The sequence below is a fragment of the Aulonocara sp. 'chitande type north' Nkhata Bay genome, linkage group LG18 (genome assembly GCF_057382095.1).
Source record: "Aulonocara sp. 'chitande type north' Nkhata Bay isolate Kocher_YH1m ecotype deep benthic linkage group LG18, A_spYH_male_GT1.1, whole genome shotgun sequence".
Taxonomy (NCBI): domain Eukaryota; kingdom Metazoa; phylum Chordata; class Actinopteri; order Cichliformes; family Cichlidae; genus Aulonocara; species Aulonocara sp. 'chitande type north' Nkhata Bay.
Genome location: NC_141361.1, coordinates 39,975,285 through 39,998,630, shown reverse-complemented (window position 1 = coordinate 39,998,630; position 23,346 = coordinate 39,975,285). Strand labels below are relative to the sequence as shown.

The window sequence follows — 23,346 nt, the reverse complement described above, 5'->3', positions numbered from 1 at the left end:
CAAAATTATATGGTACTATTTACCTAAAACATGCAGCCAAGGCCTCAGGCGTTTTTTATATAACCATTTAATACTATTTACAGAACAATTAGGTGTTCTGCATCAAATAAGAAGGCACACAAATTATTTGTGCCAGTCCAAAAAAATAGTTTGTATTTAGTATAAGACAGAGGAGAACACCACAGGTCTAAACCCTGCAGGTCTGACAGCAGGAGGTGTATGAGTCCTGTTTTCCATGTGGAGACAGCGTTTACACTGGAATTTGGTTTTGGTGGCTTTTTTGGAGCCAATGTGACATTCAGCAGTATAACTGACACACAATACAAAACAATAACTACACAGCACACTAACTGTAGCCTCCAAACACACTAAACGTCCCTAATGTCTCACATATGAAAATTCTCTCTCTCTCTCTTTCCTTCGCTCGCCCGCTTTGCGTCGCGGGTGTCACTGTTGCCATATCTTTTTTTTTTTTGATTGGCTGACATGGTACACTTTAACGCCAATAAGGAAGGGGTGTTTTTTCTTTTTTCACTTGCAAGTGAAGAGTGGTATATAGTTTGAAGTCCACACTTTCGACCCAATTTGAAATGGAGACTCTGAGTCGCTGCATCTTGTAGCTGTGTTGTCTTGATTTGGTCGTGTGATTTCGACGTGCCGTCGCGTCCGTCGAGCCCAGAGGTTTAACTAGAAATATGTTTAAAACGAAATATGTTTATATAAGCGTGTTCCTTTTTGGACATTGAAAGACCTTGATTGATGAATGAGGGGAACCCTCGGTCAGGTAGCGACGAGGCTTGACTCTGAACTGAAGTACTGACAGTGACGCCTGCCGGGATTTTGAGACTCGAGTTAATGGCTCGTAAATGCTTACGTGTGCTTATCTTAGAGTAGACGATTGAGAAGGGGTGCCTGCCTGGTTAATTTACTTTGGGTAGGGTAGCAATAACTACTGTGCAGATTTCTGAAATGAAGAGAGGCAACGCTGAGCAGTTTTGGAAGGGTTGCTTGACTTGAAAGACTGATTAGAGGAGACCTGTCCTCAATGATGGTAACCCCCCAAAACTGGCAGAGCCCAGTAGAGTACTGCAGTCGGGACAAATAACCTCATAGGAGATGACAATGCCTTATAGGCAGTAGTCATCTTGTTGGAGCCCTGTCTCGAATGACTGTGTCAAGGAGAGAAGGTTTAGTGATGTTGGCGAAAGTGAGGGAGAAATTATGTGCACAGCGGAGTTCAGAAGTTTTAAAAGGAGTGATGGAGGACAGTATTTGGCCCTGGAAGGACAGTATGGCACTAACTGGTTCCTCTATTGGCAAAGGAAGGTTGGAGAAAAGATAACCTTGGAGAAGAGATAACCAAGAGTTTGGATGTGTCCAACCCGGTGCAAAAGTCTTTTATCTCCAAACTCCAAACTGAATGACCGAGGCCTGCTGGTGGAATTGAATACGGGACTTTCTTGCTGTGAGTTTGTGTAGTGATTACAGTCACAACAAGGTAGTTTCTCAAAGCTCCATACCCTGAGCGGACAAGGCAAAAGAAAACGGGAGAAGAATAAACACATACATGGATATACTCTCTCGCTCAGATACAAAATTGATTTTTAAATTGTTCTTTTGTTGTTGTGTTTTCTCTTCCAATTTTAGAAATGTGTTAAAAGTGTAAAAAAAAAAACCCCTACAAATTCAGGAAGAGTGTATGGTCCAGTCAGTCATACATCTACATCTTTAAAAAAGACTAAACTGTAAACATTACCTTCTTACTTTGTGAAACAGTGAAAGTGAGCAACTGAGAATTAATCTACAGCAGTATCAAAAGCTATTACAACTTACTGTAGGCTTGAAAAGGAACTCCTGGGGCCTGTTCTTCACACTGCTAAACTGCTATATTCCAACAGGACTGATCTAGAGGGGAGCTGATGCAACAAACGTGGTAGGCAAGTACCAGGCCTGCAAGGCCAGATTTTAACAGAGTAGGCAGCGTGGACATCCAGAGAGCGTAGAGGCAGTTAGAACTGGGATATTCTCTCATTCATCAGCTCCATCCGAGCTCTAAAACACCTACACTCAGAGGATTAGATACTGGACTTTTTAAACACAAAGCTAATTTAGACTTCCTGTATTTGTCACAGTCACTGAGCGGACTCAAGAGCAGGACTCCATTTAAAAAGAGATTGAACAGTTTATTTACCAAAAAACCAAGTGCTATATAAAAATGTGCAAGGGAAGACAACAGCTATAAGGAAACCTGGGGCAGGAAGGGAAAACCACACTCTTGTTTGGTCACACACAGAAAACGTCCTCTCGCCACTCGAGAAAACACTCACGAACACACTCCAGGGGAAAAGGCAGGTTCTATTGACATGGAGAACATGGTTAGTAGCCAGGAAAATCACAAGAGACAAGGAATTAACTAGAGAGAGCTGGCATTGCAAAGACGAGTGTCGTACAATGATCCAGCGATGAGAAACACTGAACAGCCATCTTAAATAGTCACTGGTGAGTCAGGATGATGCACAACAGATTGATTGCAGTTGTGTTGGCCAGAGGCGGGAACCCGCAAAGAATTCTGCCACGGCAGATGAGGGTCAAGAGAGAAAGAGACAACAATAGAGCAGCGAACAGGAGACAAGACGGGGAGACATTGGGACAACAACAATATTGGGATGCAGGTTCAATAGATTAACAATGTGCACATGAATGATTTGTGTTTCCTCTGCAGGTGAAGGTAGAAAGTGTGTGTGAGCTGATGTGAATTCAGCAGCATGGATCAGTGTAAGGAAAGAGAGGAGGGAGTCCCTCGCTCTAAAACCACTCTGTGTGGGGAACATGAGAGCCAGACCAAAGCTCAGAGGTGAGATGACCATTTCTAACTGTCCATGACTCTTCTCCATGTCACAGCTCAGCACTCCCATCACTGCTCCATCATTATTCACAGGAACTAACCTGCACCTCCACCCAGCTCTGTGTCCTTACAGAGTGACTGGTCTGAAGACCGGCCCATTGATTTTAAAGTTCATCAGGCGTCTGCTGTGGAGAGGTGAGTTGTTAGGAACATGAACTCTTTGAGAGTTGATTTAACTGCTTGGTGTTGTTGTTGCTGCAATGCAAACATGTCATTACCTCAATCACATTTAAATTGTCTCTTAATAACAAGGCTTAGGTTTCTAAATGACTAGAATCCACTTCAGCAAACAGGAAGTGATCAGTGACAACAAGTGACAACATTTTCAGAATAGGGCTGTCCCACCACCTGCCAACAACAGAAAACATCCCCATGTTTAATGCACAAAATAAAGACATCAAAAACACACTCTGCATTGAAGTATTTTATTCTAATGTGAACTAATGCAGTGCGTAGTACACTGAAAATGTCTCATTTGGTCCCCTCAAAAGAGGAATTCTGTATAACAAAAATACAACTTAGAAGATATCTGAGATGCCTTTGATGATCTTTAGTAAGAAAACACTATGACAAATATTAGGGTACTCAACTGGAGTGAGGCAAATGGAAAACTGCACATGCAGAAATAAATGTTCACTTGTCGGCAACTATTATAATGGAGGCTGAAGCCTGAACCTAAAGTGAGTGCAGTTCAGCAACCAGATCTGTGAGCTGAACTAAGTGGCAGCAACATAAGCCTGTTTTATATTTTTTCACATTTTTAAGCTATTGTTTAGGAATCATATCTCAAAATGGTGCAATATGAGATTGGTGTGACTGGGTAGGTGCGAGAATGCATCTGGAAAAATAAATGAAATTGGCTAATACAGGGGTGGGGAACTTCCGGTGTCCTCCCGGCTTTAGATGTGTCTTTCATCCAACAAAGGTTATTCAAATGGCTACACTACCTCCTCAACATGTCCTGAAATTTTCCAGAGGCCTGGTAATGAACTAATCATTTGATTCCGGTCTGTTGACCCAGGGTGATATCTAAAACCTGCAGAACACCAGAGTTCCCCACCCCTGGCCTAATATATCTGAGATACCATTTAAAGCTTTACAAACTTGATTGGGATTGCATTTTCTGAGAACTAACACAGAGAAGAAAACTTACTCATCTGTGCTCTGTCCTTGAACTAATTAGATTAGATTAGATAAAACTTTATTAATCCCTCGGGTGTGTTCCTCTGGGAAATTCGGTAATTCTCCTTGATTATGCCACAGAGTGGACCAGGAGAGCTCAGAGGTTCCCAGTGGTCAGTCTGCCCAGGAGCATCAAACACATCTGGACTCCATATTTATGGTCTGTACAAGTACAACAACTACTTTTACATCTATTCTGTTCACAGTCATCTCCATGCTGCTCTTTGTAGACCAGTGGATGGTCAGTGTGTCCAACATGGATCTGATGTTTGGCTCCATGATTTCAGTCTGATTGGCTCATTCATAAATATTCTGTTCCAGCTGCTGGAGGACAACATCATCACTTTTGTGAGGAACGAGCTGAAGAAGATCCAGAAGGTTCTGAGTCCAGATTACCCAGAATGCTTAGAGAGTCAGAGGAGCAGCAGCAGAGAGGCATTTATGAAGATCACAGTGGACTTTCTAAAAAGAATGAAGCAGGATGAGTTAGCTGACCGTCTGCAGAGCAGTAAGAGGATTTAACCTTCTGTGTCATGGTACTTTGTCTATGTCTATGTTTCTGGACTTTACTGGGTTGCTGGGTTATTGGAATATCCTATACCACTAGTTTCATGGTTGTGTTTACCTTATGTATAAAGTTTGCTATGGTTAGTTGTTAGTTAGTTAGTTCTGCTCTTGGTTATCTTAGCATTTTCCTCCCTAGGGATCTATTCTTCTCTTGGGTTTAGTCAGCATTTTCTTCACATTTGGTTTTCCCTTTCTGTCTTACCAGATAGTCTTCTTCTCATGTCTGTTTTTTCCCCTCTCAGTCCCTGTGGAAAGCCTGGTGTGTAAGTCTTTCTCCATAATTCCTGTTTTATTTTGATAGTCTCTTCCTGTTTCCCATCCCCTAGTTTTCCTATGTGTGGGTTTAAGTCCTCAGTCTCCCTTTTCTTGTTGTCCAGTTGGCGGTTTTCCCACATTCTGTTCATCCCTTGCTTCTAGTTTTCTAGCTTTAGCTGTCTATTCTAATTTACAAGGCATAAAGTCAAACATGACTTTTAAAAACACAAGTGTAGGCTTATAAGGCCACGAAGGTAAAAGCTACATTTTCCGCGAAAATTATGTCACTTCCGGTTCCGGGCACGTAATGTCAGACATACGATAGGGCTTTGGAGTTGACGTCACGCCACAATGCATTGTGGGAGCGCCGCGCCATCTTCCTGGGCCACTAATCAAAACAAACACACTATCTTGGAAGGACGATTGCTAGAAACATTCTTAAAGCAGTTTAAAAGAAAAAGGACGGTACAGAGACAGATTGCATCTGGATGCAAAGAGGCAGTACTTGCATAAAATTCCCTACATTGGAAATGTGGACCCGTGGAGTAGAAACCCTGAAGACCTACCGCTATTGACGTAGCCTGATATATTATCGTACCTTGTCTGTGGAGTCAGCGCGTACAAGGGGAACCAGTTTCGCAATTAGAAATTTCTGGAGGGACACATCCAATTCACCAAAGATTGAGTAGGTGTAGTGGGCCGCCCACTACACCTGTATGGCTGGAGTCACGGAGACCTGCACCCCTGTCGCTGCTCTTCTGTTTAATGTAGAACCAACAGTGTTGATCTGTGGCACAAGGACTGTTACAGATGAACCTGCATACTGGGTTTTGCTGGGGAATATGACCAAGATGCAGCCAGAGGTTGGCCCTAAGATGGACTTCTCCTCTTCAGCTGCCCAAAAAAAGGCTCTTGATCAAAACATAAACAGACCATCCGTAGTGACAGGTAAAAGGAGCCGTCCTCAAAAAAAGAAAAATCCCACCTGCTACGGTGGAGGAGTTGTCACCACTATTGAATACTTTGCTGGAACACAGTAAAGCTGTGGGTTGTGGGAATGACCCATAATGTTTTATCTACTGTCTAGACTTATGCCTGAAGTGCACTGCCATGTAAATAATTTACATTTACTGAATATGTACTGACTGAGTACCACTGTTCAAAAGTTGACTAAAGAAACAAACTAATTTTTGCCTTTTTAAAAAAAAATTAAAACCACTTTATAGAACATCATATCAGTTACAATGTAGAATCCATGCCATTTATAGTTTACAAATGACAAAATGTTCACATAAAATCATGACAGCGTTTACATGATAGCACCCACTGCTAACACTACTTAATTTACTGTACTTCTGAAACATTACTGCTATTTATACAGTACAAGACTTAAGAATATTTAACAGGAACAAGTTTCATTTTTCCCTGGTTTTACTACCATACTGTTCACCATCTTATCCAGAAGGGTCACCTCTTCACCCTCACATGGAAGAAGTAATCTGATTGGCATGGTGGTATGTTTGAAGCAGGTCTCTTGTGTAGCGCTGGAACTCAGTCACGATGTGTTTCATCCATTTCATAGGCTGGTTTGCCTGCAATAATGCCAAATAATTAGCAACTCTATAAATAGAGAGTAATTCTGCAAAATCACTCAGTAGGATGTTTGTTGTAATTTGCTATGACCTCAGAGTGCATCGAAAATAAAACTAATAAGCTATAAATAGTGATATGAACATATTTAGAACTTACCGGAATGAAAATGTCTTGAGCACCAACAGATATTTGGAGATGGAAGAGAACTGGATATCAGCTCGTCTCACAGCAGCTATCCAGGCTTGACGTCTTCACTTGGTAACATCTGATACATGAGCTCCCTCATGTTGCTTCCAGGTTGGGAAAGCATAAAAAGATATACCATTCTCAAGCTTATTCCCTTGCCGGTCGTGCGATCGAACATTACAGCCGACCACACAGCAAGTGCGAACCATGGCTGATGTGTGTGCTTTCGCTCCTCTTTTGCTTGAACTTTGTTTGGCCCAGAAAGATGGCACCTCAACCAAAAATCCTGGCCACGCCCCCTTTCGTTACATCACTCTCCAAAGCCCTTTAGTTCACACTGATGTCTATTCCAATGTAGGAAGTGCTATGATCGGATCGGCAAAGCGTGTTTCTGGAATATTGTGTTTTTGTTGCTGCCAGTGATTTTTACGCAAGTTTTGCAAAGCTATATATGGAAAGAAACAGTGACCTAGGACAAGCTGATGGCATAAGATGCAAGTACAACTCCTCCGGTTTCACATGCAAGAAAAAATTATTGCGCTAGCTTATGTGGTTCTACAGGCATTTAAAAATAGTTACGCAAAATGGAGCGTTCCCGCTCCGACTGGTTTTAAAGGATTAAATGTATTCAAACAGTGGTTTCTTTAGAAAATTAAACATGTAATTTGTGATTATTAAAACATAATTAGTTTCTATATATTGCTTTCCATCAAGAACACTTTGCTGCAGTTTGTCAGCATGAACTTAAATCTGCACTGAAGAAGAAGTTCCAGTGTGTGTTTGAGGGGATCGCTAAAGCAGGAAACCCAACCCTTCTGAATCAGATCTACACAGAGCTCTACATCACAGAGGGAGGGACTGCAGAGGTCAATGATGAACATGAGGTCAGACAGATTGAAACAGCATCCAGGAAACCAGACAGACCAGAAACAACCATCAGACAAGAAGACATCTTTAAAGCCTCACCTGGAAGAGATGAACCAATCAGAACAGTGCTGACAAAGGGAGTGGCTGGCATTGGGAAAACAGTCTTAACACAGAAATACAGCCTGGACTGGGCTGAAGACAAAGCCAACCAGGACATCCAGTTCATATTTCCATTCACTTTCAGAGAGCTGAATGTGCTGAAAGAGGAAAAGTTCAGCTTGGTGGGACTTGTTCATCACTTCTTTACTGAAACCAAGGAAGCAGGAATCTGCAGCTTTGAAGACTTCCAGGTTGTGTTCATCTTTGATGGTCTGGATGAGTGTCGTCTTCCTCTGGACTTCCACAAAACAACAATCCTAACTGATCCTAGAAAGTCCACCTCAGTGGATGAGTTGCTGATAAACCTCATCAGGGGGAAACTGCTTCCCTCTGCTCACCTCTGGATAACCACACGACCAGCAGCAGCCAATCAGATCCCTCCTGATTGTGTTGACATGGTGACAGAGGTCAGAGGGTTCGCTGACCCACAGAAGGAGGAGTACTTAAGGAAGAGATTCAGAGATGAGGAGCAGGCCAGCAGGATCATCTCCCACATCAAGACATCAGGAAGCCTCCACATCATGTGCCACATCCCAGTCTTCTGCTGGATCACTGCTACAGTTCTGGAGGATGTGCTGAAAACCAGAGAGGGAGGACAGCTGCCCAAGACCCTGACTGAGATGTATACCCACTTCCTGGTGGTTCAGGTCAAAATGAAGATGGTCAAGTATGATGGAGGAGCTGAGACAGATCCACACTGGAGTCCCAAGAACAGGAAGATGATTAAGTATCTAGGAAAACTGGCTTTTGATCAGCTGCAGAAAGGAAACCTGATCTTCTATGAATCAGACCTGACAGAGTGTGGCATCGATATCAGAGCAGCCTCAGTGTACTCAGGAGTGTTCACACAGATCTTTAAAGAGGAGAGAGGACTGTACCAGGACAAGGTGTTCTGCTTCATCCATCTGAGTGTTCAAGAGTTTCTGGCTGCTCTTCATGTCCATCGGACCTTCATCATGTCTGGACTCAATCTGCTGGAAGAACAACAAACAACCCTCAAATTCTCTAAATTATTTGACAAACCAAAACTTCAATCTCTCCACCGGAGTGCTGTGAACAAGGCCTTACAGAGTCCAAATGGACACCTGGACTTGTTCCTCCGCTTCCTCCTGGGTCTTTCACTGCAGGCCAGTCAGACTCTCCTGCGAGGCTTCTTCACACAGACAGGAAGTAGCTCACAGACCAATCAGGAAACAGTCCAGTACATTAAAAAAAAGCTCAGTGAGGATATGTCTGCAGAGAGAAGCATCAATCTGTTCCACTGTCTGAATGAACTGAATGATTGTTCTCTAGTGGAGGAGATCCAACAGTCTCTGAGATCAAGAAGTCTCTCTACAGATAAACTGTCTCCTGCTCAGTGGTCAGCTCTGGTCTTCATCTTACTGTCATCAGAAAAAGATCTGGATGTATTTGACCTGAAGAAATACTCTGCTTCAGAGGAGGCTCTTCTGAGGCTGCTGCCAGTGATCAAAGCCTCCAAAAAAGCTCTGTAAGTAAACATGTGACTATACTTTTAGTTTTTAAATATCTATTCTAGTTAAAAAAACTGTCCTGTGGATTTTAAAGGGAAAAAAAAGAAGAAACTAAAAGCACTATCCCTTGAAATTTTAACGTATTTTAGATAGTATTTACAGTCAAATACAAGATGTTTTTAATGCTTCATAGCAGTAACACTGAACTGCTGCTAATCTATCTATTGTGATTGTGCGGCCCTATGAAATATCTAATAAAAATCCATTCCATTCTCCCAAACGTCTAGGACATGGTGATAAATGTAGGTGATTTTCTTTTTTCAGACTTAATGGCTGTTTCCTCTCAAAGAGAAGTTATGAAGCTCTGTCCTCAGTTCTCAGGTGTCAGTCCTCTAGGCTGAGAGAGCTTGACCTGAGTAACAACAACCTTCAGGATTCCGGTGTGAAACTTCTGTTTGCTGCATTACAAAGTCCACATTGTAAACTGGAAAGTCTGAGGTCGGCTAAATGTATAACTTTCGTTTTTTTTACCCAGTCTAATCTGCCATTTTTCCTTGGTTAGGTTTAGGGATTAAATATCTGATCTAAATTATCATATTAAAATTTGGGACACATCGTCAGTAGAGGACCTTGGATTCATCGGCGTTTCGGCCATTATCACTAGACACGCTCATCCAAGGAGGCCCTGCCAGGGTTGATCAGGCCCTTGAGTGTGCCACTGGTTTATGTTAAAATTGTTATTTCTCTTCTTCTTTCTGCTGTTTAGTTTTCTACAGTTTATTCTATCTATTCAATGCACCTGAGAAATACTTACCTCTAAAGGTGAGCGTCATCCTTTTGTTCTTGTGCCTCACTATTTTTTATTATTTCCAAATCTCAGTCAATTGCTATATCTATTTGATTTTCATAAAGTTCAATGACAGTAATTACAGCCTGTTATATATGTGTGTATATATATGTGTACACACACACACACACACACACACACATATATATATATATACACATATACAAAAAACACCCAGCACGCCCCTGCGGGCGGTTTATCCTTCAAGCTCGGGTCCTCTACCAGAGGCCTGGGAGCTTGAGGGTCCTGCGCAGTATCTTAGCTGTTCCCAGGACTGCGCTCTTCTGGACAGAGATCTCCGATGTTATTCCCGGGATCTGCTGGAGCCACTCGCCTAGCTTGGGAGTCACCGCACCTAGTGCTCCGATTACCACGGGGACCACTGTTACCTTCACCCTCCACATCCTCTCGAGCTCTTCTCTGAGCCCTTGGTATTTCTCCAGCTTCTCGTGTTCCTTCTTCCTGATATTGCTGTCATTCGGAACCGCTACATCGATCACTACAGCCGTCTTCTTCTGTATGTCTACCACCACTATGTCCGGTTGGTTAGCCACCACCATTTTGTCCGTCTGTATCTGGAAGTCCCACAGGATCTTAGCTCGGTCATTCTCCACCACCCTTGGGGGCATCTCCCATTTTGACCTCGGGACTTCCAGATTATACTCGGCACAGATGTTCCTGTACACTATGCCGGCCACTTGGTTATGGCGTTCCATGTATGCCTTGCCTGCTAGCATCTTGCACCCTGCTGTTATGTGCTGGATTGTCTCTGGGGCATCTTTACACAGCCTGCACCTGGGGTCTTGCCTGGTGTGATAGACCCCAGCCTCTATGGATCTTGTGCTCAGAGCTTGTTCTTGTGCTGCCATGATTAGTGCCTCTGTGCTGTCTTTCAGTCCAGCTTTGTCCAGCCACTGGTAGGATTTCTGGATATCAGCCACCTCCTCTATCTGCCGGTGGTACATACCGTGCAGGGGCCTGTCCTTCCATGATGGTTCCTCGTCTCCCTCCTCTTTCTTGGGTTTCTGCTGCCTGAGGTATTCACTGAGCACTTGGTCAGTTGGGGCCATCTTCCCAATGTATTCTTGGATGTTCGTTGTCTCATCCTGGACTGTGGTGCTGACACTCACCAGTCCCCGGCCCCCTTCCTTCCGCTTAGCGTACAGCCTCAGGGTGCTGGACTTGGGGTGAAACCCTCCATGCATGGTAAGGAGCTTTCTTGTCTTTATGTCAGTGGCTTCTATCTCCTCCTTCGGCCAGCCTATTATCCCAGCAGGGTACCTGATCATGGGCAGGGCGTACGTGTTGATGGCCCGGATATGTGTGTATATATATGTGTACACACACACACACACATATATATATATATATATATATATATATATATATATATATATATATATATAGTATGTTGGATGTGCCACGCAATGCTCAATTACATTGGTGGGAACTAGTGTGTTAGCGCAGTTAGCTCGTTAACGTGTTGGCCGTCCAGCCCCATGCACGGGGTGATCCGCGGTAGCTCGTTAATGGAGATTTGCCGTGTTGTGGCTTTAACGTCATTTCAACGAGATTAACACTGACAGCACTAGTGGGAACACAACGAATATGACTGCACATTTACTCCGACAGCATCCTAGTGCAAAGACAAGTGGAAGTAGACAAAAACCAGCAGGCATGCTATAAACTTTACCCGAGTCATTTAGACAGCCGTTAGCACATGATTCTCCTTATGGGGACCTGATATGTTTAATATGCTGCTGAGAATATAGCCCAGAAGAAGCGTATAGTATAGCTTTTATTTTGGAAAGAGCCATTTCTCTGTAATAAACTCTCTTTTCCAAAGATGAGTGATTTCTCGATCAGATAGATTTATTTTTTTATTACTTTGTTGTTTCAGCAACATTAAATTTAAAAACTGTACTTTTGAGTTAAAATATATATTTATAATTTTAATAAATGACAAATTAAAAAGGCATGAACATTTTTTTGTATCGAAAAAATCGAGCCAAACCATGAATTTTGTGTATCGTTGCACCCCTAGTATATATGTATATGTATGTATGTGTATATATGTATGTATATATGTATATGCATGTATGTATGTATATATATATATATGTAGATAGATAGATATCTATATTTATAGACAAGCTCGGGTCCTCTACCAGAGGTCTGGGAGCTTGTGGGTCCTGTGCATTTTCTTAGCTGTTCCTAGAACTGCGCTCTATGGATGTGTGTGTGTGTGTGTGTGTGTGTGTGTGTGTGTGTGTGTATAGCCAAATCTAGAACCTCCTCATTGCACCATGAAAGTATTTTGAATCCATGATGTTTGATTTTATTCTTGTGTTCTTTATGTCTAGTTTGAGTAGCTGTTTCCTCTCAGAAAAAAGCTGTGAAGCACTGTCCTCAGTTCTCACCTGCCAAACCTCGAATCTGAGGGAGCTGGACCTGAGTAACAACGACCTACAAAATTCAGGAGTGAGGCTTCTGTCTGCTGCACTGCAGAGTCCACATTGTGCACTGGAAACACTAAGGTCCCATCCAACAATGTTATATTGTTCTTTAAATGACATGATTAACCAGTCTAAAGTAGCTAATAAATTTGAACTTAACATGTTTCTTGTTGTATCTCAGTATTTTTTAATTTCTTCTAAATCACGGGGAATTCCCACATTTCTGATGTGTTTAAAACAAGGCAAAATTTATTCCAGCCAGTCCCCAAACTGTTTTTGTGTTCTTTATTTTCCAGATTGAGTGTCTGTAACCTTTCAGAGAGAAATTGTGAAGCTTTGTCCTTAGTTCTGAGCTCTCAGTCCTCTAGTCTGAAAGAGTTGGACCTGAGTGACAACAACCTAGAAGATTCAGGAGTGAAGCTTCTGTGTGCTGGAGTTGAGAGTCCACACTGTACACTGGAAAGTCTCAGGTCAGGATTCAACTCTCCATAATGTATAATCAAGCTTACAATTTCTAATAAATGTTTATAAAATTGTCAGGTGCATTTTATTTGCCTTTGGTTTGATTAGTAGACCCTGAATCATTGTCTGAAATATTTCCAAAACATCAGCAGGAATTTTGGACTCTTTTCTCATCGTCTCATGTCTTTTATTGTGTATAAGGAAGATTCAATTCAATTCAATCTTATTTATATAGCACCAAATCACAAAAACAGTCGCCTCAAGGCGCTTTATATTGTACAGTGCAATAAGATAAATGTAATACTGGCATCCCCGTTGTGATCAACACCAATAAAATCTAAAACATTCTGATTCTGACTGATGCTGAAAAAACTATGTACATACTGACTAAAAAGGTTTCAGTTGATCTAAAATGCTCCAGCGAGTAGTGACTGTGAATAGAAAGTTAAAAACTGTTATTTCCAAATTGGCTTCTCTTCCTATGTCCCCCATTGAGTCTAGAATTAAAGTGTAAATTCTTGTTCTCAAATACAGTTTTGCCATTTGCAATATTATATGTTTGAGACATCATAGTACCCATATCTAAACAAAGCCAATTACTCTCAGTCTGCAAAGTTGAACTTTTTTAAAATGTTACAACAAACCCTCCCCACTATAATCTATGAATCTCTGAGTTTCTGTATTGAAATATCATTAAAATCACAGTAAAAACTGTTAACCCAGCAGCAGTGCAAAATTCAAAGTTGGAAAAAATCAAGAGGTGCATGGCCAAAGCAACACCAAAGTGAACCAGGGCCCTGTTTGCACTGAGGAGACAGAGACAATCTTTGCTTTTAAGATTACACCTCAAACGTTTTTTGTTTTGTTTTTTAAATTGAATCATATAGTTACAGTTGAATCAACAGTCCCTGAGCCTAGTTCTGTTGGACATCTCTTCCTGTTAAAAGGCAGTTTTTTCTGCCCAATATACCCAAGTAGAACTCCAATAAAATGTCTGTTTTTTCAGGCATTCTCTGTAATGTTGTAGGGTTTACTGCTACATAAATATTTATAGATTGATTGTTTTGTATCTCTGCAGTCTGTCATGCTGTCTGATCACAGAGGAAGGCTGTACATCTCTGGCTTCAGTTCTGAGCTCTAATCCCTCCCATTTGAGAGAGCTGGACCTGAGCTACAATCATCCAGGAGCCTCAGGAATGAAGCTGCTGTTGGCTGGACTAAAGGATCCCCGCTGGAAACTGGACACACTAAGGTATGAAAAGAATGTCTGAAGAAGAGGAAGAGCTGGAAATATCTTCTGTGTTGTTCAATCACTTGCTATTTGATTGATGCAAATGTGACAATGACACATGCCAGAATATTTTCAGAAACACAAATATTAATCAAACGGGATTATAAAGAAATACTAATCAGTGTGGTGTACAAAAAGGACTAATCCAGGACCAATATTCATAACTGGATTTTGCTCACCATTTATTAACCTGTTTGGATAGATGTCTGTATGTTTAATGGCATAGTCTTTTTAAAGAATAATCCCCTCCCTCACTTTTGACTGGATTCAAATTAGATTAATTTCTGTTTAGGGACAGTGCAAGGACTAAGCCTAAATTGATCAAAATGTTAAAAACAAATTATTGGTAAAGTTGTATTTAAGTGGACTGTGTGACAACCTAACAACCACAGGGAAATTATGTTGTGTTGTGAATTTATTATATAAAAAAAAAAAATCATGTTCCAGCTGTGGCATCCCACTAGATAATAGTGAAGACAGTGTACCCAGCCACAAGATCACTTGGGGTAAATGGCCCTTATTCACCATGTAACCAAGGGTCCTTGCATCTTGGCAACTAAGTTTAATCTAGATGAAGGGTGTTTGTCTCCTAGTGAAAACTGTTTAAGCATAGCCCCTCTTTTTTTATAAGTGGTGCTGATTTTGCCCTGGAGCATATTCTCTCGTCACAACTAGCCCTATGTGTGTAGTTTTGCTCTAAGAAAATATTTCATTTTTTACTCGGTTTGGACCTTCTTCACTTTTCATTAATTAGGTCCAACACCCACAGGATTTGCTGCCAAACAGCAGGTCAAAAGGAGAAATTCCTGCAGAGGTGTGGTGCACTTCCTAAACTGCAAACAAAAAAGTCAATTGCATTTCTTGTGAATTAATTTATGAATTATGACCTTTGAAGTCTTTTTGAGATGCTCCACCAACCTTTCACTCTGAGGCTGGTAGATGCTGGTCTAAATAAATCTAATGCCAAGTAATTTGTACTGTTCTTTCAGTGTGCAAGACATGAACGAGATGGCCAGTATCTCTTTAGGGATGCTAACTTGGGAGATTACCTGAAACAGTGCCAGCGTCACAGTCTTTGTAAAACTACTGTGCTGCAGCACTGACTCAAGACATCATGTTGATTAATCTTTTAGGACTAATACAAAGATAACCCTGTCTAGAGAAATGGCAGTCTGTCCTGTGCACATCTGATTCGCCTCAGTCATAAAGCAGGATGGGGCCAGACAATAAAGTCTTTAGAGAGGGTCATCTGTGCTGTGTTTCCTCCATCCGGGACCTGTAACAGTCTGGAATGAGGAAATGGGACAAACACATCTCTACAGAATTTCACTTTGATGAACACTATGAATGTTCATGTGTATGAGAGCCATGTAATGTACATGTGTGCATGCTGAAAGAGACTGTGCTGGTCTGACCCCCCTCCTCCTTTCAGGGTGGAGCCTGCTGGAGTCCGATGGTTGAGACCAGGTCTGAGGAAGTGTAAGTGTGTTTTTAATGGGATTCATGAAAACAAAGCAGCACACATTCAACCATCTTCATCATGTCAGGAGTCATCATCAAAGGGTCAATCAATGAACAGATGATGGATCAATAACTGCAGCTGGATTGTGTTTGTTCTCTCCATCAGATTCCTGTCAACTCACAATCGACACAAACACAGTGAACACAAACCTCCAACTGTCTGACAACAACAGGAAGGTGAAACGTGTGGAGGAGGTTCAGTCATATCCTGATCATCCAGACAGATTTGATTACTGGACTCAACTACTGTGTAGAAATGATGTGACTGGTCACTGTTACTGGGAGGTCGAGTGGAGCGGAGATGTTGAGATATCAGTGAGTTACAGAAGCATCAGAAGAAAAGGAGGAGGTGATGGCTGTCTGTTTGGATTTAATGATCAGTCCTGGAGTCTATATTGCACTGATGATGGTCCTCAATTTGTCAGACACAATAACACAGGAACATCCATCTCCTCCTCCTCCTCCTCCTCCTCTGTCTCTAACAGAGTAGCAGTGTATGTGGACTGTCCTGCTGGCACTCTGTCCTTCTACAGAGTTTCCTCTGACACTCTGATCCACCTCCACACCTTCAACACCACATTCACTCAAACTCTTTATCCTGGATTTAGGTTCTTGTTTCCAGGTTCCTCAGTGTGTCTGTGCTGAGTTGAGTGTAAAGAGTGTCCTCCTGTTAGAGAAACATGTCATCACGAATGACATCATTAATGACATTAATACATTTGACATATGTTTCACGTATTATAGACCAACAAGGTATTTTTAGCAATTTAAATACAAGTAATCAGTTTTGGGCAAAAACCAGAAATCGGTTTTTGGCAGACGATCATTTTTTGGCACAACACCGGTCATTATTACACATGTAATTTATTATATAAAATATATAAACTAAATGCCATTGAAACTTATAGAATCTAATCTTTTGTTTTCTTTTTGTACATAGCACTTTATCAAACTGTTGTCTGCTACAGAGTTACAAGTATTATACTAGTAGTAATATAGCATCCACCATGTCCTGCTTGCATATTTCTGAAAACATCTTAGTGGTGTGGCAGCCATGGAGTGAGCCAGCCCTGCAAACCTTGTGGATGGACGATGCAGTGGACAGTGGGAGGAAGCATGCTAAAGTTCTTTGCAGACAACCCTGTGAGATTCTACAATCACCGACCAGAAAAGACAAACCGCAGGTCTCAGTTGCAGCACCCCATCTATTTCTGATCTTGCTCCAGCAGATTCAGCAACACTGCCAGAGACTTCCTGTAATCTATTACAGTTGTTACAGAAATGATCCAGGAACAGGTCACTCAGGTTAATCCTGTGTAAACAATGGTAAATATTGTTTTTTCATCTTTACATACTGTGTATTTGAAATATTCTGGTTTAATTGTTGTTATTTATTTTATTGCTATCAAATAAATATCCATGTAATATTGTTCATAGTTAGCGTTATGTTCATCATGTTAAAAATGCCTGTAAATCAAATTGAGTTCAGTATCAATTATTGTTTGTGTTAATCAATTTATTAATAACATAAAACCTTTAAACTAATGCAACACATATAACAATGTAACAAATATATTCAAATACAATACAATACAATACAACTTTATTTGTATAGCACGTTTAAAAGACCGGCGGTACACCAAAGTGCTTTACAATAAAAACAGGAAAATTAATACATTAAATAAAAGACAATTAACAAAGTACCACATATGTCATCAGGTAAAGGACACTAATTATACGGCAATAGAAGGAAATATAAGAACAAAGTACTAAGAACAGATATAGCTGAAAGATAAAGTACATAACTAGGAAATTGAACCAAATATAAAATAGGGACACTAACTAGATGGAAAGGCTATGTTGAATAAATGCGTTTTTAAACGGGATTTAAGAGATAAAACGGAGTCTGACGCACAGGTAGTGATAGGAAGGTTGTTCCACAGATTCGGTGCAACCAGGGCAAAAGCACGGTCACCCCTAGATTTACGTCTAGATCTAGGCTGAGCCAGGAGTAATTGGGCTGAAGAACTGAGGGCTCGCCCAGGGACATATAGACTAAGAAGACTGACAAGATAACGAGGGGCTAAATTATTTATAATTTTAAAGGTGAGCAACAATATTTTAAATTCAATATGATATTTTATGGGTAACCAATACAAATCAGCAAGAACAGGGGTGACAGAGGCATGCTTTCTAGTACCAGTCAGGAGGCGAGCTGCAGCATTCTGGACAAGCTGAAGTCTGTGAAGGAGAGCAGAGTGAAGACCAAATTAGAGAGAATTACAGTAACCCAATCTAAAAGTTATAAAAGCATGAATGAGTTTACAAGATCTTTATGAGGGACATAGTGCTTAGCCTTAGCAATAAGGCGCAGTTGATTTGATTACTGAAGACACTTGTTTGTTAAATTTGAAAGAGCTATCCAGCAGGACACCTAGGTCACTAACTGAGTCAGAGAAAGAAGTGGCAAAGGAACCAAAGGTATCAGTTAATAGGCCCCTAGGGATATGGTTGCCAAACACTACAATCTCCGTTTTCTTTTCATTCAGGATAAGGGAATTGCCTGAAAGCCATTCTCTAACTTCTCTCGTGCACTCAAGGAAGCAGTGCAACGAAGGAGCAATGTCGTGATAATGATGTATATGTATGATGTAATGTATACTTTATTGAGGGGCCGATGGCGCAATATGGCAGCCTCGCCTCTGTCAGTCTGCCCCAGGGCAGCTGTGGCTACAACTGTAGCTTGCCTTCACCAGTCTATGAATGTGAGAGTGAATGAATAGTGGAATTGTAAAGCGCTTTGAGGGTCCCGAAAAGCGCTATATAAATGCAATCCATTATTATTATTATTATTGATCCCCGTGGGGAAATTCTTCTCTGCATTTAACCCATTTACTCAGTGAAGCAGTGGGCAGCCACCAGCGCGGTGCCCGGGGAGCAGTGTGTGGGGACGGTACCTTGCTCACGGGTACCTCAGGTTAGCCGTTCAGGGGATTCGAACCCCCGACCTTCCGATCATGGGTCGTCATCATCTAATTGAAAATATGGCCTTTGAAGTGGGTTGGCCCACTAACCCACTGAACAAGGTTAAAAGAGTCAGTTAAGGTAAGAAAGTCTGTGGCTAAAAGGTCATCCTTACAGCAAATATGAATGTTAAAATCACCAGTAATAAGAACACAGTCCTATTCAACAAAAATAGATCCTAACAGATCAGTAAAATCATGAATAAAGAATTTATTATACTTCGGCGGTCGATAAACCATGGCACACAAGGTTTTAGAAGAATTGACCAGTTCCACTAATTGAACTTCAAAGCTACCATAGGTAGGAGAAGGCTGCTGCCAAGCTTTATGTATATTTTTAAAAAATGAGGCTAAGCCACCACCTCCACCCGTAGCCCGTGAGCTAAAGAAGGAACAGTCAGGAGGAAGAAGTTCCGAGAAGGAGAAGGAGTCATCAGGGCAAATCCATGTCTTTGTCAGGAACAAGATGTCAAGCCCCGAAGAGAGGAAAAAGTAATTTAAAATAAAAGTCTTGTTCACCTGTGACCTTACATTTGGTAGAGCCATCCGTGTCATAGTTGTGTCTCTGCTCGTAGCACGGTGCAGATGACTTAGATTGTTGCGGCACACACCACCTCTGGAAGACGATATCCAGGTCCGAATAGGTAGGCATGCCTCTGGGAGGGTGGGGTAGTCTAAATTATTAAACTACCCCATTTTGGAACTAATCTTTCAAGAAGTGAAAACAGTCTGTCCATCCTCTCCCTGTTCTCCTGCGCTCTCCTCTCCTCAGCCTCTCTTTTCTGCCTCATGTACTCTTTGATGAGGTCTGGCAGTTCATTATTCCTGTCTCTTCTTCTGTTCCTCCCTGTCGTTGGTGGCTGTTTCACTTCCTCATCATTTTCATTTTGGTCACCCACTGCTGCGCTTGGCCCTGGAGTGTCCTCATGGAGAGAGAAAATTAGGACAGGAGGCCTAATGGAAGGCCTTCCTCCCGTGTTGCAATTGTGAGTGTTATTTTGAAAGAAATATTTACACGTTACCATAGCAACCGGGGTGCATTAAGAGGCAGAGAGGAGGATGTTACTCTGATGGCTTATTTTCAGGAGGACGCTTCTAATCAAGTTACACAATTACACAGTGAATTCGCGTTTATTAATATAATTTCAAAATACCAGTTTTTGTCTTGGTCAGATCATTTTATTTTGTTGTATTTTTCAGCGACACCTTAAATAATTTAGATTCTGATCAAGAATCCAATTCAAACTATAATGTAGAACAACATCGTTACAATTTCCAGCCTTCCAGGAAATGAATAATACTGTTAACAATACTTAAAAAAATAAACAGTCTGTTGACATAATTCCACAGATCTGTGAAGCGCTTTCCACCTGACAGCACTGCTACTAGCATCCAGGTCATAAGCGGTCACTGAGCCAATGATGGTTCCTGGGGGAGTGTCCTCGTACACGTCCAAAGAATAGTAAGGCGTGGTGAAGACAGGAGGCTCGTCCACATCCAGTACGTTAATTTCGACTGTCACAGAGTCCTTGAAGGGCCCCGGATGGAGGAAACGGGGATCTAGCTCTGCATTAAATGCTTCCACCTTGAAAGTATAGGACGCTTGGGTTTCATAGTCAAGAGTCTGGAAAACATGGGAAGAAATCCACTGAGATGAAGCAAAAAATTCAGAGCAATCCTTATATTACCTCATGTCTGCAGTGAGAGGACGCCCACAGGCCGTCTACAGTGATTTTAACTAAAATACTTTCTGAAGTATAATTTTAGGACCATCTGGGAACTTTTTAAAAAGATAACTACGGAAATTTTTGTTTTTGCGGTCCAAACAAAAATATCAATCCAGCGCAAAGAAGACTATTACAAAGCAATGCTTCTGTCCTGACATTTGTATGGAATCATTCTGGAGACGATGTCTTATCCGTGTTATTGGTTTTGAACATACCACAGCAAAATTAAATAAAGCTCGACCCACGACTGTTGACGCTTGGAAAACCTTCTCATCCAGAGTTATCTCCTGGAAGAGGCAATAATTGGTTTTAACTTTGTGTTGTTGTGTCTTTTCTTTGCTGTCCCTATGCCTACGTTTTAAATCAATAAAATGTTGATCACAAAAAAAATATCAATCCAGTGTGAAAGTTAAATAAAAATGACATTTTATTCATGTATGTGACTGTGATTGTTCAAAAGGTATTCTGCATGCTTTATTTCACAGTAATTGTGTTGTAAAATGAAACTATATGCCATTAAGAAAATGTTTTTACTTCCCTTTTGCAAAGTGAAGTTTTTTATTACGTGTGCTCAAATATGGGAGCACTGAACTTCATTTTGATGGCATCAAAGACGAGTGAAAATCTCTGGCATTTATCTTTAAAATTTAAATTTAACAGTCCAATCAAATTCCTGTATTTTAAACCACAGTATATGTAGAATTAGTCAGTCGGCTGACATGTTTATCATCTCATTGTACAGGACAGAAAAATGCCCCCCCCCCCCATCAAGAGACTTATTGGGCTGGACCAGGTGACCCTGAATCTTCCCTTAGTGATGCTGCAACAGCTGTAGGCTGCTGGGGGATTCCCATGATGCATTGAGTGTTTCTTCTTCACTCACTATGTGTTAACAGACCTCTCTGCATTGAATCATATCTGTTATTAACCTCTGTCTCTCTTCCACAGCATGTCTTTATCCTGTCTTCCTTCTCTCACCCCAACCAATCACAGCAGATGGCCCCGCCCCTCCCTGAGCCTGGTTCTGCCGGAGGTTTCTTCCTGTTAAAAGGGAGTTTTTCCTTCCCACTGTCGCCAAAGTGCTTGTTCATAAGGGGTCACATGATTGTTGAGTTTTTCTCTGGATGTATTATTGTAGGGTCGACCTTACAGTATAAAGCTCCTTGAGGCGACTGATGTTGCGATTTGATGCTGTATAAATGTCTTTTTCTCTTTAAGACTCTCCTGTAGTTTAATTTAACTGGTACATGTTATTTTAGAATTTAGAACCACTAATTAGCCAAAACCCACTAACTGCATATCTTTGGATTGTGGAAGGAAGCCAAAGTACTGGGAGAGAGCCCAAACAACCGCAGGCATCACATTCAGGCTCCGCACAGAAAGACCTTGGCCAGGTAGTAGAGCAGATCAGCTACTGATTGGAAGGTTGGAGGTTCGATCCTTGGCTTCCCCAGTCTGCATGCCAAATATCCTTACTAACCCCAAGTTGCTCTCCGATGCATCCATCAGAGTGTGAATGTTGGTTAGTTTACACTTGAGTTTAGAAGTGGGTGTAAATGAGGCTATACAGCGCTTTGAGTACTCCGGGAGAATAGAAAAGTGCTATATAAAAATCAATTCATTTACCAAACGTGGTTCATAGTTCTAAATGCTTTAAATTGTCAGTGAGAATAGAGAAACGCTTTTGGCTGACACGAGTATTTGACCAGTCCACACACACCGTTGGCTGCTGCGGCTGCCTGCGTTTACCTGGGAGTACAAAAGGCTGAGGATTCTTCACTCATGTTCGACTCTCTTGAACAGACGTAGGCTGTCCCTCCTGCCTCTGCCTTTGTGCCGCTGCCTTTTGAGCCTCTGTTTTTTGAGTTGTGGCCTTTGAGATGACTCGTGTTCTATTAGTGTTCTTGTGTTATTTGAAAATTTGAGAGTTGTTTTTTTGTTTGAATTGCCTCAGTGCCTAGTGAGTCGTTTCACTATGTGTTTTCAGTTGTGGTAATAAACCTTGTGTTTTTTTAATCTGCCCCCCGTCTCTGGGCTCATTTATGTTACCTCCCCTTGAAAAAGAGCCGAACACAAGCGCTCTGACATTTCCTGTGAGAGATAAAGAAATGGAGGCGTAGACGAAGTCAAAGAAACCAAATTAGAAATGATGCATCTGAGAGGGTAGTTGTTTTTTATGAACACCTGCCTTGACTGGTTGTGGAATAAATACAATGAACACAATGTGAAAGGTTTACAGATAGCTTTTAGGACTTAGGATTATTTAAAAGGGAATCAAAATGGTTCCATCCATAAATGCATGAACAATTTTTTTCAATATCACTCTTAGACACCATGTTTTTAATTTTAGCAATATTATGCAGATCAAAAATGCAGTCTTAGACACAAAACAACTTCAAGGTTTCTAATGGTACTATAGATCCAGGTAATGACAACTATGATAAATTGACTGGTTCTTATATACACTAGCACTTCTCTGCTCTACTTAACCACTTTACACACAAGTGTATGTAACCCAGTAGCTTTTGTTGTTATTCTTTCTTGCTTTCTCTTTATTTGTATAAATGTATTTCCACTCTCTTATTTTGAAAAGACAAATTTATTTTGAAAGAAGTGTGATCCTCTATCAAACTTTATTTTTCTTTTTACGGATCACATTGGGTAATGGCCATTTCATTTGTTGGAAGCGGTTTCAGTCCCGCCTTCCAAGCACCGGACCACCATTACACACGAGCTTGGTTTTTCGCACGTGGAAGGTAGACGAGACAGGCTTCGGATGGTCTGTGCGGAATTTTCTGTCATTTTGGCTAGGTGTTCTGTTCGTGTGATAAAG

At 41.3% G+C, this 23,346-nt stretch overlaps 1 protein-coding gene and 1 pseudogene across 1 annotated transcript; both read left to right on the top strand.

The window, feature by feature from the left end:
- Positions 1 to 2,722: 2,722 nt before the first annotated feature.
- Positions 2,723 to 17,242, top strand: LOC147309189 (protein NLRC3-like). Its single transcript, XM_086272251.1, has 11 exons — positions 2,723 to 2,854; positions 2,939 to 3,040; positions 4,169 to 4,247; positions 4,409 to 4,595; positions 7,403 to 9,203; positions 9,511 to 9,684; positions 12,397 to 12,570; positions 12,786 to 12,959; positions 14,030 to 14,203; positions 15,675 to 15,721; positions 15,870 to 17,242. The coding sequence occupies exons 3-11, from the start codon at positions 4,245 to 4,247 to the stop codon at positions 16,406 to 16,408; spliced, it is 3,273 nt and encodes a 1,090-aa protein (XP_086128377.1). The 5' UTR covers positions 2,723 to 2,854; positions 2,939 to 3,040; positions 4,169 to 4,244; the 3' UTR covers positions 16,409 to 17,242.
- LOC147309190 (uncharacterized) lies at positions 5,121 to 7,408 on the top strand (annotated as a pseudogene).
- Positions 17,243 to 23,346: the final 6,104 nt, after the last annotated feature.

Coding starts and splice junctions, on each gene's coding strand:
- LOC147309189 (XM_086272251.1), top strand. Junction 4,596..7,402: donor AGCTGACCGTCTGCAGAGCA/GTAAGAGGATTT, acceptor CTTTCCATCAAG/AACACTTTGCTGCAGTTTGT. Junction 12,571..12,785: donor TGTGCACTGGAAACACTAAG/GTCCCATCCAAC, acceptor TTTATTTTCCAG/ATTGAGTGTCTGTAACCTTT.